Below are 13,021 nucleotides of genomic sequence, written 5' to 3'. Positions count from 1 at the left end.
GAAGTACCCCCAAGAAGGGAAGGCCCTGGCAAACGAGGCGGATGCGACAGGATGGGCTTGGTTTTCTTTAAGATTAATGCGGGCCGAGGGTCGTGAAACGAGTATCACCTGACAGCCTAACCCGTCCCCTCCAGAGAGGCGTGGAAGGTGGACCAGGCAGCCCCCGGAGGTGCGGGTGAGGTGACTGCCCACTGCAGTGGGTGTGGGAGTGGAGGTGTTTCTGTTTCTGTTTTTTTTTTTTTTTTGCAGTACGCGGGCCTCTCACTGTTGTGGCCTCTCCCGTTGCGGAGCACAGGCTCCGGACGCGCAGGCTCAGCAGCCATGGCTCACGGGCCCAGCCGCTCCGCGGCATGTGGGATCTTCCCGGCCTGGGGCACGAACCCGTGTCCCCTGCATCGGCAGGCGGACTCTCAACCACTGCGCCACCAGGGAAGCCCGGGAGTGGAGGTTTTTAATGACTGGTGGAGACCGTATTGGGCAATTTTTTTTTTTTTTTGGCCGAGCCACTTGCGGGATCGTAGTTCCCGACCAGGGATTGAACCCAGGCCCCAGGAGTGAAAGCACAGAGTCCTACCACGGGACCCCCAGGGAATTCCCAGTATTGGGCAGTTTAAATGACCGTCAGATGTGTTCTTTTAACCTAAGAGTGATCAGAAAAGTTATTGAGAAAGTTTTCACTGGAATGAGACAGCTGTCCCGTGCCACCTGAGGTTTGAATGAAGTGTGGGAGAGGGAAGTTCTGAACAGGTGGATAGACTGATCAAACATACATATACATGTATGTGTACTCACACGTGCATATACGTATCTGTACACATGCATACACGCATGTACACGTGTGTGGGCATGCATGGTGTCCACACGTATGTGTGCACATTATACAGTGCTCGCATGCGACATATACACATCGCACACGCATGCACGCACATGTGTACATGAACGTGTATTATAGACACGTGCACACACATATGTAGATTGCAGATATACATGTGCATGCACGCACAATCTGCACATAGGCAACATGCATGTACATGCATACACGCAGGCACACACATACACACCACACACGTGTATGTGTGCGCCTTATGCACCTACATGTTATATACATGCCTCGGCACATACATGTACACACGTGTGCATCGTATGTATGCATAACACAGGTACGTGTAAAAATGTGCTGTGCTTCCAAATTTTATTCGTGGACATCACAAAACACACGTAAGCGTGTCGGTCTGTGTATATGTCAGGGCTCATCAACAGAGGTGGACCCACCCCCGTCCCCGTCTTCTGCAGCCCCCGCCCTTTTCCTTGGGTCTCATGTTTCTCTAAGAGAACACGTCAAGTGTCCGATGCATCTCTGGGGCTTGCCGATTAGTGCTCCCACCACATGCCGGTGCGGGCTCGTTTCACCAAAAGCTCGTGTTCGCTAGGACTTGGGCTGCCCACCTCCTCACTGTTAACAGCCCACGTAGGTGCCGTAGTTCAAAGGGACTCTGGCGCCAGAATGTTGAGGGGGGCAGGTGGGTGTAGAAAAACCACAAACCATGAGTGATACCCGCTGCTACCGGCTCTCTTACCAAACGCTTTATTTCAAGACAACTCTGCCCCCTCCCCGCCACCCTGCCACCCCACCTCCACGCCCCGGGCGTGCTCAGCACCTGGCCCAGACACACGCACAAGACTTCCCGCATCTCCTGCGCAGCCTGGCCCAGAAGCCCTTGACCCTGAGGCCCCGCTCAGTGTGCAGCAGCTCGGGGATCAGGTAAGCCAGCCATACGGACAGCAGGGTGGCCCCCGTGAGCAGGACGATGGTGATCTCAGGCGGGAAGATGGGCAGTGGGAAGGCCCCGTAGACGTAGACGCTGAATGTGGTCTCCAGGTGACAGTAGCTGCGAGGGGCGGGCAGGGAGAGGCCGTGGGGCACCGCCTTTGGGGGCCTCACCCTTCACCCCAGCAAACTGGTTTTTTGTTTTTTTCGGCCACGCTGCTCAGCTTGCGGGGTCTTAGTTCCCCGATCGAGGATCGAACACAGGTCCTCAGCAGTGAAAGCACAGAGCCTAACCACTGGACCGCCAGGGAATTCCCCCAGCAAACGTTTTAAAACTCACGGGGACAAGAGCTGGGCCTGGAGCATTGACTCCGGGCACTGAGTTCCATTTATATCCACTTAACTTCTATCCTCTGTAACTCTGCAGCCGTCTCTGTATTGTGTTGGCCAAAAAGTTCGTTTGGGTTTTTCCATAACATCTTACATATTTTAGCAGAGGCCATATTTTTCCCCAGGACCCCTGTGGTCCCCTGCTCTGGAGACAAGGGATTCCCACCCCCTCCATGCCCAGGCTCAGTCTGGGGGGCGGGTAGCAGAGACCAACAAAGCACTCATCACAGTGGACGCGGAGTGGGGGGCGTGAGGGGGGCCACAAGCGTCCCTCAGGTGGCTGCGAGCAGGTGGGAATGGCAGGATGGAGGGAAGGACACCCAGGTAAGGGGGGGGAAGTCGTTGGGGGCTCTGCTGGAGGCAAGGTGCAGGGAGAGCAGGGGATGAGCCTTGCAGGCAGACCCCTCTCTCCCCTGGGCATCCCCACCCCGGTGCCTTCCGCCTGTGGCGTCCCAGAGCTGGTCCAGGGTCTGGGACCTTTAGGGAAGGGAGGGTCTCCCCGCGCTTTTGGAGGTGGACTTTGTGTCCGTCTGGAAGGGATAGGTGATGGGGGAGCGGGGAAGAATGCCGCCCATATTCCCCCTCCCAGTGGGAGACGTTAATGATCTGAACAGCACAGTGGGTGGCGAGTATGGACAGCCAGCTCCTGGGGCAGGGTCGGGCCGGCCTGTAATGAGTGTCGGTTTCCATGGTGTCAGTACTCCAGCTGCCAGTGGGAAGCCAACCGGCTTGCAAAATCCCTGAATATCTAATGATCAATGTTTGGGAGCCAGTCTACACCGGCCCCTGCACCCCACCTGTTGGACATGGCATGAGTGTGACTCTGGTCCCTGAGGGCAGGGACAGGGCTGCTGGTCATTGCTGTTCCCCCAGAGGCCCCCGGCACAGGGCGACTCACCTGTAGTATGGGTCCACGATGGAAATGAAGAAGATGTAGATGCCGTTTCTTTGGTCGAAAACGACCTTGTTCTCTGTCGGGCCTCCCAGGATCTGATACGGGACTTTGGGCCATCTCAGGGGTGCGTTGTTGTTAGGGTCGTGGCAGCTCACATAATTCTGGGGAGGAGGACAGAGACATGCCTGCTGGCCCCGGGGGCCGGGGAACACCGTGCCAGCCCACAGGTGCTACCGCCGCACACACGGCCCCACCGGTGCCACCACCCACCAGCACCCATGGGTGTGAGTCCAGGACCAAGTGCCCGCTGGGCAGGCCAGCCGATTTGTGACTGTGGAGCCCGTGCCCCCTGCAGTGGAATCGCGGAGTCCCAACCACTGGACCGCCAGGGAATTCCGCCCCCCTCCCACAAGCAACTGTAAAATGAGGAAGCTCTTCCTTTCCCCTTCTAGTGTGGACACAGCTCTCCATCAAGAGGTAGCATCTGGGCAGAACCCCAAACCTGCTTTCAACAATGTTCTGGGCCCAGAAGCCTGGCGGCCACATGGAGAGCCATGTCCCTAACAGAAGCCTTGTACACGGGTGAGAAGACCTTGATGCCCCTGCACGGGTGGCCTCCGCCAAAGCCATGTGGGGCACAGGAGCTGCCCACCTGAGCCACGGATTTGTGAGAAACAGTAAATCCCACTGAGTTCAGGGCTGATTTGTTTTGTAGTGCTGGGTAATGGAAAGAGCTGTCCTGTGTACTACTATGGAGAAAGTTCAAACGTTGTCAGAATCAAAAAGCAAACATGTCCACGGTGTGGATGGCCACCTGGATGGGCGTCGTTTGTCCCCAGGCCCTGCTGCCGGGGCCATGGGAATGGATGGAGGGCAAACACCTGACTTCAGCTGTGCCAAACACCTGACTTCACCTGGCCCTCCTCGGATGCGACAACGGCAACAATACTTCCTCTCGGTTGTTGATGGTTCCCCAGGTGCCTGGAGCCCTGCAGTCCCCCATGGAGCCCCTGCCTCTTCACGTCCCCCCCAGCACAGTCGTCCCACCACCCCGGCCCCTCCTCTTGGCCTCTTTGGCAGACACATCCTTAAGTTACCACGCAACACGCAGAAGACTTCCAAACCAACGCCAGCCCTGACTTGTCTCCCTATGTTTTGCTGGCCACTGGGCTCCCTCCTCCTCGGTGGCACCTTGAATTCAGCAGGTGTAGAATGAAGCTGTGTGTGTTTCCCTCCACCGCTAGCTTCATCCCTGAGCAAGTATCTGCCCAGGTGCTCAGGCTGGAAACTGGGGGGCCGTGCTTGACGCTTGCCTCCTCTTCCTCCGTCACCAGGTCCTACTTTTCGTGCCCCTGCCTCACACTGAATGTTCGAGTCCCCAACCCCCATTCGTATGTTGAAGCCCCATCCCCCAGTGGGATGGTATTTGGAGGTGGGACATTGGGAAGTGATAAGGTTTTGATGAGGTCCTGAGGGTTGGGCCCCTATAATGGGATTACTTCCCTTATAAGAAGAGACACCAGAAAACTAAAGCAGGGTCTCGAAGAGATATTTGCACACCCGCGTTCGTAGCAGCACCATTCATAACAGCCAAAAGGTGGAAGCAAGCCAGGTGTCCACTGACAGATCATGGATAAAAAGTGTGGTCCGTACCCACTAATGGAATGTTATCCAGCCTTAAAAAGGAAGGATATCCTGACCTATGCTACAATGTGGATGAACCTTGAGGACATGATGCTCAGTGAAAGAAGCCAGACGCAGGACAAATACTGTGTGATCCCACTCACAGGAGGTCCCTAGAGAGAGCCACAGAGACAGGAAGTAGATGGTGGGGACCGGGGGCTGGGGGAGGGGATGGGGAGTGAGTGTTTCATGGGGACAGAGTTTCAGTTCGGGAAGATGAGAAAGTTCTGGAGATGGAGGGTGGGGATAGTTGCACAACAATGTAAACGTGCTTAGTGCCACTGAGCTGTGCACTTAAAAATGGTTAAGATGGTCAATGTTATGTCATGCATATTTGACCACAATTAAAATTTTTTTAAAAATCCTTTGGGAGTAAAAGAAAAAAAGCTGGGCTGCATAAAAACTATGTGAAATAAAAAAGGAGACAGCTGCTTTGCCTAACGACCATTTATTTGCCACAGCTAGCTCCATCTCATGGTTTTTAGTGGTTCAGTGGTTCAGTTTTCGCGGTTCAGGGGCTTTTTAACAGCCCGTCCAATGACTGTGCTGCACATGCAGGCATTGTGGCTCTGTCTTGATAGAAAAACCCTCAGGGTTCTACAAAATCGGCCACCAGGGCTGATGGGAAAAAAAAAGTAATGGGACGATCTCTTCAATTTATGCATGCCACTTTGAACGAGAGGGCTAATAAAAAGAATGCAAATACAAACACCGGCACAGTCAGAAAATAATAAATAAGCAAAGCTCCGTGTGTGGCTTGTTCTTTTTTCTTAAGAAACGGTCAGGGAGGTGGTGTTTGGGTAACCTTGCGAATGCACGAAACGCATACCCGAGTTGTAGGAGTTACACGCTTTAAAATCGTTCATTATCGGTTATGTGAATTTCACCTCTGTTAAAAAATAAATAAAACCAACGTCACCAACCAAAATACATGACCAAACTCACTCGATGGAATGGGGTGTAAGGAACGGGTGAGGCTGCGGGCTTTTAAGAAAGCAAATACAAAATTAAGGAGCCAGGAGTTCTCGCTGGAACCGGCTTTGGGCGCGAAGAGCGCGCGCGCCCCTGCTGGTGACGTGGCCGCATTGCGCTGTGTTCTTGCCCTTGGCGTTGAGAGGCTGAGGGTGGATGGAAACTAATTAATATGCGCCAGAAGCCCCCCCCACCCCCAGAGGAACAATGCGATGTCTTCCTTTCACTGACACCATAACCTTATTTGTCAATCGTGTACCGACCAACGTTCGTGATAGAAACGCTCGTTGAGCAGAACGGACCGTAAGTATACTCAGCCCCTTAAATAATGGGCATTTGGATGGTTCCAGAAATTTGCGCATCATCAGCAGTGCGCTCCATGAGCGCCTTCGTCCCTACACCTCCGATCGTCTCCGATTCCCTTGGGAGAGATTCCCAAAGAGTTTGTGCGTCTTACATTTCCATCCCCTGACGCCCCATCCAGGGACTGAATGTCTGCCCTGCACCGCCCCCCCCCCATTCATATGCCGAAACCTACCCCAGAAGGTGATGTATTAGGAGGCGGGACCTTTGGAAGGTGATTAGGTCCTGGGGGTGGAGCCCTCCTGAAGGAGATTGGCGCCCTTATAAAGGGACCCAGGAGCGCTCCCTCGCCCCTTCTGCCGTGTGAGGACACAGAAGGCACCACCCGGAAACCAGACACCAAATCTGCTGGCGCCTTGATCTTGGACTCAGCCTCCAGAACCGTGAGAAACCAGTGCTGCTGTTACAAGCCACAGGCTCTATGGTGATCTTTACAGCAGCCCGGACAGACCGAGTCGGCCCCCAACACACAGTGGGCCTGACCAGTCGTCGCCTTCTGCGACCTGTTTTGGGAATAATCAGAACGCAGGCCCTACCTCTCGGTCCCAGGCGAAGGGCCCTTTGTCGCCGGCCGTCTTGGCGATGGTGGTCCAGTTCTGCGGCTGGGAACTGCAGAGGGCCATGTCGGCCGTCAGGGAGTACGTGTACGTGAACAGCCCGTTCACCTCCAGCAGGACGTACTCGGCCTTGACCACCTCCTGGAACTTTCCTTCCCTCCACCTGGGACACACCATGCACAGGTGAGGCTCCTGGGGGGCCGTCAGGGGTGGGGGAGGCTGGGGGCCCTGATGTGTTGTGAGACCATCTGGGGGTGGTGGGAGGTGGCAGGGCAGGGCCACCCCCACCGCCCACCAGGCTGACACTTCTGGGACAGTCAACGCGGATATGCAGTGGCAGGTGGTGACAGGACGCTGACGGGGTCGGGGTCGGGGACTGGGGGTTGCTTATTTTTTGACACCTGTAAACATTCCAGAGATATACATTTAGGGCGGTGAATTAAGGTTTTTCTAAATCCTTATTTGGGGGAGAATTCCCTGGTGGTCCAGTAGTTAGGGGTCCGGGATTCCACTGCCGCGTACCCGGCTTCCACCCCTGGACGGGGAACTAAGGTACCCGCAAGACGCAGGGGGCCAAAAAAAAGAAAAACAAAACTTATTTTTGGATGCACGTTTGTCTCCTGCCAGGTTGGGGCTTACACCCCTGCTCTGATGGGACCCTTCCCTTCTTCCTCACCCCAGGCCGGCAGGCACCCCACCACGTGGCAGCTCTGAGTTAGGGGCGTGCCCGGCCCACAGTCTCACCTGGGTGTGGGACTGAGGCCACGAGGAGCTAACACGTGACGTTCTAATGAACCTAAGTGTTGCCACGTGTGAGTGGTTTCTACCACCGTTCAGTCCCTCAACAACTATTTAGTGCAGTGGTCTGCTGGGGGCGGTGTGGGGGTGGGGACGGAATGAAGGAAGACAGAATCCATGGAAGGGGGCAGAGTGAGTGGCATGGCCTGAAATGTGTCTCCCAAATTCCTATGTGAAGCCCTAACCCCCGTGCGACTGGATTTGGAGGTGGGGCCTTTAACGAGGCAATCGAAGTTGAGTGAGGTCATAAGGGTGGGCCCTGATGCCACGGGAAGTGGCAGCCTCTGCGGCCAAGGAGAGAGGCCTGGGGGAAGCAGCCTGCCCACACCTTGAACTTGGACTTCCGGCCTCTAGGACTGTGAGAAAGTCAGCGTCTGCTGTTTAAGCTCTCCAGTCTGTGGTGTTTTGTTAAGGCCGCCGAGCTAAGACGGGCAAGGGGAGGGGATGTGTGAGCTGAGAGCTACGGAGGGAAAAGGCAGGGAGAGGATGCGGCCAGAGCAAAGGGGTGGAGGGGGCTCTGGGGGCCTGTGATGATGGTGAGGGCGGCGGGGGGCTGGCGGGGTGGTGGACTGGGGGGTGGGTCCTCACAGTTCCACCACCGGCTTCCATGGGGTGTCGTAGTAGACGAGGATGGGGCAGCCCAGCTTCTCGTAGTGGTAAGGCACCTCCAGGTCCTCCGTGGCCTTCTGACCCCGGAAGCTGGGGTCGTAGGCTTCCCTGTGGGAGAGCAGGACACAGGTACGGGCGAGCTCCTGCCAGGCGCCCGGACGTCCACCCACCCACAGCCCTGCTTCTTCCCTGCACATGGGGTCACGATCGTGGAGGCGTGTCTGAGCGGGGGATTCAGAGTCCTGGTCGAAATGACCTTGGGACCCCTGCGGTGGTTGACATTCTGGTCCACTTAGCTGGGCCACAGCACCTCGACTGTGGTCAGATGTGATTCTGGGTGTTTCTGTGAGGCTCTTCTTTGGGGCAGAGGTTAATATTGAAATCAGTAAAGCAGTGCTCTTCCTAATGTGGGTGCAGCTGGAGGCCTGAGTAGAACAGACATGGGCCTCCCCCAGCAAGAAAGAAGTCGGAAAAAAAAAAAAAAAAAAAAGAAAGAAGTCGGCCTGCAGATGGCCTTGAACTAGAACTGCAACTCTTCCCTGAGCTGCCAGCCCCCAGCCTCCCCCGTCAGACTGTGGACTCACCAGACCTCTACAGTCCGGGAACCAAGTCCTTAAAATAAATCTCTGTCTTTGTCACTCTGTCTCTGTCTCTTTGTGCCTCTGTGTCTCTCTGTCTCACACATACATCCTGGGGCTTCTCTCTCTCTGGAGACCCTGACTCACACACTCTCACGCCCCCAGGCTCTCTGGCTGCAGCCTCGCTGGTTGGCAAGTCCAGCAGGGCCACTTTCCGTCTCGGCCCTGGGTCTGGATGGGGGAGGGACTCTTGGCTTGTGTTGGAGGGGGGAGGGTCACGTCGTATGAGACCCACGAGTGTCTCCCCATGCCAGGGGGCTGGTGGTGTGCACCAGTGTGGGAGGGGCTCTCTGTGCCGCCCTGCAGAGGGGGTCACTTTGGCCGGCCACCCCCTCCTGCCTTGGCTGGACAGTGTCTGGCCAACTCCGCTAGCTGGGATGAACAGGGGACCGGGCTCCAGGAGCTGGTGGCAGGCTGGGGAGGGGTCTGAAAGCTGGCCCAGCAGGTGGCAGAGCCTGTGCAGACCTGGGCCAGGGGCCCTGCCACATCACACTGATTCCCCGAAGGCCCAGCCGCCTTCCCTACCTGTCTGCTTGCTCCCTCGGATTCCCTGTGGGCTGGATATCAATTGGCAGGTATCCATTTTAAAACGATTCTTTTTTTCCTTTCTTCAAAAAAAAATTGTTTTCTTTTCCATTACGGTTTAAAAATGATTCTTGGGACTTCCCTGGAGGTCCAGTGGTTAAGACTCTGAGCTTCCACTGCAGGGGGTTTCAATCCCTGGTGGGGGAACTAAGATTCCGCATGCTGGCGCGGTGCGGCCAAATACATAAATAAAAATTTAAATAATGATTCCTGATTCGCCTTTGGCTCATGTGTGTGTGTTGGCGGTGGGGGGGGGGGGCTCACCTCTCAATGACGTAGCTATAGTTGTCCTGAAGGGCCACGGGGTCGAGGATGCCATTGTAACAGGCTGAGATTTCACTGCGAGCAACAAAAGATGGTGAGAAGCTGCCTGAACCCATGCGGGACCAAAGAATTGTGAATTGTTCCCTTTGACATATGTTATCTCCCCATTGGTTGGATTTTGAGCCCTTTCTACCTTCTGGTTCTCCAAGATGCTCCAGGCTCATCTTTTTTTTTTTTTTTTTCCGGTACGCGGGCCCTCACTATTGTGGCCTCTCCCGTTGCGGAGCACAGGCTCCGACGCGCAGGCTCAGCGGCCATGGCTCACGGGCCCAGCCGCTCCACAGCATGTGGGATCTTCCCGGACCGGGGCACGAACCCGCGTCCCCTGCATCGGCAGGCGGACTCTCAACCACTGCACCACCAGGGAAGCCCCTCCAGGCTCATCTTGAATCTTCCCTGCCTGGCCTAGAATCAGCCATTTCGCCAAGGAGCCCTAATTCCTTGTATTGGAGAATGATGTTACACGTGGAGATGTGGGAGCTGGGTGTCCTGACTTTTGAGACAATCCTTTCCCTGTTTTTCTTTGTACTGTTACCATCTGTGCATGTATCCTTAAGCAACATGCAGTCCTGCCTTGGTATCTGCAGGGGGTTGGTCCAGGATCTGCCGTAGATAACACAATCCGAGGATGCTCAGGTCCCATGGTGGGGGCCTCTGTATCCTCGGGTTCCACGGCCACAGATTCAACCAACCACGAACTTAAACGCCATCCGCCCTTGGCTGGTTGAATCCGCGGATGCGGAACCTGCAGATACAAGGGCTGACTGTAGTTTATTTTTGCCTGATTTTGGATTTTTTTTTTCTGTGCCACCCAGCTTGTGGGATCTTAGTTCCCCAACCAGGGATGGAACCTGTGCCCCTTGCAGTGGAAGTGCAGAGTCCTAACCACTGGACTGCCAGGGAATGCCCCTGATTTTGGACTTTTAAGACTAGAATCATGCTGTGTATTCTTTTGATTCCACGCCCACGTTTGTACGATCCATCCAGGCAATTCTGCCCCGTTCGTTTTCACTGCTGTGACATTCTGTTGTATCAAAACCCTGCACTGGGTTTACCCATCCTTCTGTCGATGGACATTTCAGTTGGCCTGCTTCCAGCTTGGAGCTATTCAGAATAATGCTGCTGAGAACATTCTGGAACCTAGATCAGTGCAGACGTGCATGAGTGGAATTGCTAGTGGAAAGAAGTGCTTTCCAAAGCAGCCGAAAAATGTACACGCCCACCAGCAATGTCTGGGGGTTCCTGAGGCTGCCAGGGGGTTCCCATCCTTAGAGTACTACTTTCCAGGCTTTGTCAATTCTGCCATGCTCGTGCTGAATATCGGTCTCTAACGTAGCTTTCATTTTCATTTTCCTAGGAAATTGACCACTTTTTCAACACCTTTTCGTGTTTATCAGCCTTTCCCCCCCCTTTTTTGGGAGTGCCTGCTCAAGCCTTTTGCCCATTTTTTTCTATTCGTTTGTCTTTTTTTTTTTTCCTGATTCGTAGGAATTCTTTATAAATTCTGGATACAAGTCCTTTTTTAGTTACACGTGTGGCAAATACCTTTCCCACTCTCTTTATGGCAGCAGCTTTGAAAATATTGTTTTAAAGACTTTCCTGCACATATGTGCTAAATACTGATAACATCATTTATTGACTCAATAAAGCGTTTCCCTTTTGGGGGGAGAATCTGGTGAAACCATCACTTGACTTTATTATTGCCCCATGCAGTGGAGCGTTGAGGCTGGCTCTTACTAGCTCTGAGAGCCAGCTGTTATATCCTCAGGAGTTTCATGAGCCAGTAGAGACTCACTTTGGTAGTGATCTATAGGCTCCATGGGAGCATTTACACCACGGGAATTGGCAAATGCTACAAATCCGGGCTCCCCCGGAACTGGCTGTCGCCCATTTGCTGGCCCACCACCGCCTGAAGGGGAGACCGTGTGGCAGTTTGGCCAGTCTTCAGGGGTTCTTCCTTTCTTTTTCTTGGTTTCTCATGGCTGCGTTCTCTGCAGTAACTATGGATCCTGGAGGCAAAGTTCCTCAAATTTTCAGCAGGCGATTAAACCCAAAATCTCTGAGCAGTTTTATAAATTTATTTATTTATTTTTGGCTGCATGGGATCTTCGTTGCTGTGCATGGGCTTTCTCTAGTTGCGGCGAGCGGGAGCTACTCTTCGTTGAGGTGCGCGGGCTTCTTACTGCGGTGGCTTCTCTTGTTGCAGAGCACGGGCTCTAGGCACACGGGATTCAGTAGTTGTGGCACGCGGGCTCCGTAGTTGTGGCTCGCGGGCTCTAGAGCGCAGGCTCAGTAGTTGTGGCGCACGGGCTGAGTTGCTTCGCGGCATGTGGGATCTTCCCGGACCAGGGCTCGAACCCGTGTCCCCTGCATTGGCAGGCGGATTCCTAACCACTGTACCACCAGGGAAGCCCAGCCCTCTCTGAGCAATTTTAATCAAAATGAGGAACTCAGGGACTAAAAGGGAGAAAGGGAATGAGCAAAGGATGAGGGAGCAGGGAGAACATGTAAATTTCACCAAGTCGGTGTGGAGGAGGCAGCCACCCACTGTAGACCCTAACTTAATCTGTTAGGATTAATTCTTGAGCTGTTCGTTATGGAAATGTTAAACATATGTAAAAGCAGACAGAGTAGTGTCACCCGACTTTAGCAGTTGCGAAGCAATGGTGACCATCTCATCTAGTCCCCACTCCCCACCTCGCCACCCCCCAACTTCTCCCCTCCCCACCCCATATCGACATACTCACTTCTGAATGACGATCTTCTTCTCCAGGTCACAACCGACTGAAATGAGGGCTGTCTGCAGCGGCGGGGGGATGTGGGGTGGAGAGACAAAGAGGGGATGAGGATGCTGACCCCGGTCAGCGAGGGCACCATGAAAGCCCACGAGGGGGCGCACTTGACGCAGCCGGGACCAGAAACCCTGCGCCTGGGTCGCAATGTGGTGTCCAGGTGCCTGGGACTCACAGAATCAAACCCTAAGAGCCTGCCTGATCTATGGGGCACCGCTAAGGTCCCGCCATCTGATAACCCCCAGCTAGTACACCTGCTCCGAGGTTGGGGAGTCCTGAGGCACAGCCCTGGGGGAAGACGATGGGGAAGGGGCAGTGACCTTGGCAACCAGGGCAGAATCACCTCCATTTCCAGATCCTGAGTGTGAGCTTAGCCAGCCCCTAGGGGACAAGCCAGCCAAGGCCTGCTGTCATCAGTCTTAACACTAAGGACAAAGAGTATGGGACAGGGGCTTCCCTGGTGGCGCAGTGGTTGAGAGTCCGCCTGCCGATGTAGGGGACACGGGTTCGTGCCCCGGTCCGGGAAGATCCCACATGCCGCGGAGCGGCTGGGCCCGTGAGCCATGGCCGCTGAGCCTGCGCGTCCGGAGCCTGTGCTCCGCAACGGGAGAGGCCACCACAGTGAGAGGCCCGCGTACCGCAAAAAA

At 54.8% G+C, this 13,021-nt stretch overlaps 1 protein-coding gene across 1 annotated transcript in view; it reads right to left on the bottom strand.

Annotated features, from left to right (window-relative positions):
- Window positions 1-1,641: 1,641 nt before the first annotated feature.
- CATSPERD (cation channel sperm associated auxiliary subunit delta) overlaps window positions 1,642-13,021 on the bottom strand; it is a 39,553-nt gene continuing 28,173 nt past the window's right edge. Inside the window, exons 17-22 of the mRNA XM_060006546.1 lie at window positions 12,330-12,382; window positions 9,523-9,597; window positions 8,015-8,143; window positions 6,608-6,791; window positions 3,057-3,214; window positions 1,642-1,889 (exon numbers count right to left, since the gene is read on the bottom strand). Of these exons, the coding sequence (XP_059862529.1) occupies window positions 1,652-1,889; window positions 3,057-3,214; window positions 6,608-6,791; window positions 8,015-8,143; window positions 9,523-9,597; window positions 12,330-12,382 (837 nt within the window). The 3' untranslated portion in view covers window positions 1,642-1,651. The remainder of the gene's footprint in view (window positions 1,890-3,056; window positions 3,215-6,607; window positions 6,792-8,014; window positions 8,144-9,522; window positions 9,598-12,329; window positions 12,383-13,021) is intronic.

Source organism: Delphinus delphis, chromosome 3 (genome assembly GCF_949987515.2).
Source record: "Delphinus delphis chromosome 3, mDelDel1.2, whole genome shotgun sequence".
In the NCBI taxonomy this organism is placed as follows: domain Eukaryota; kingdom Metazoa; phylum Chordata; class Mammalia; order Artiodactyla; family Delphinidae; genus Delphinus; species Delphinus delphis.
This window is presented reverse-complemented; position numbering and strand designations above follow the sequence as displayed.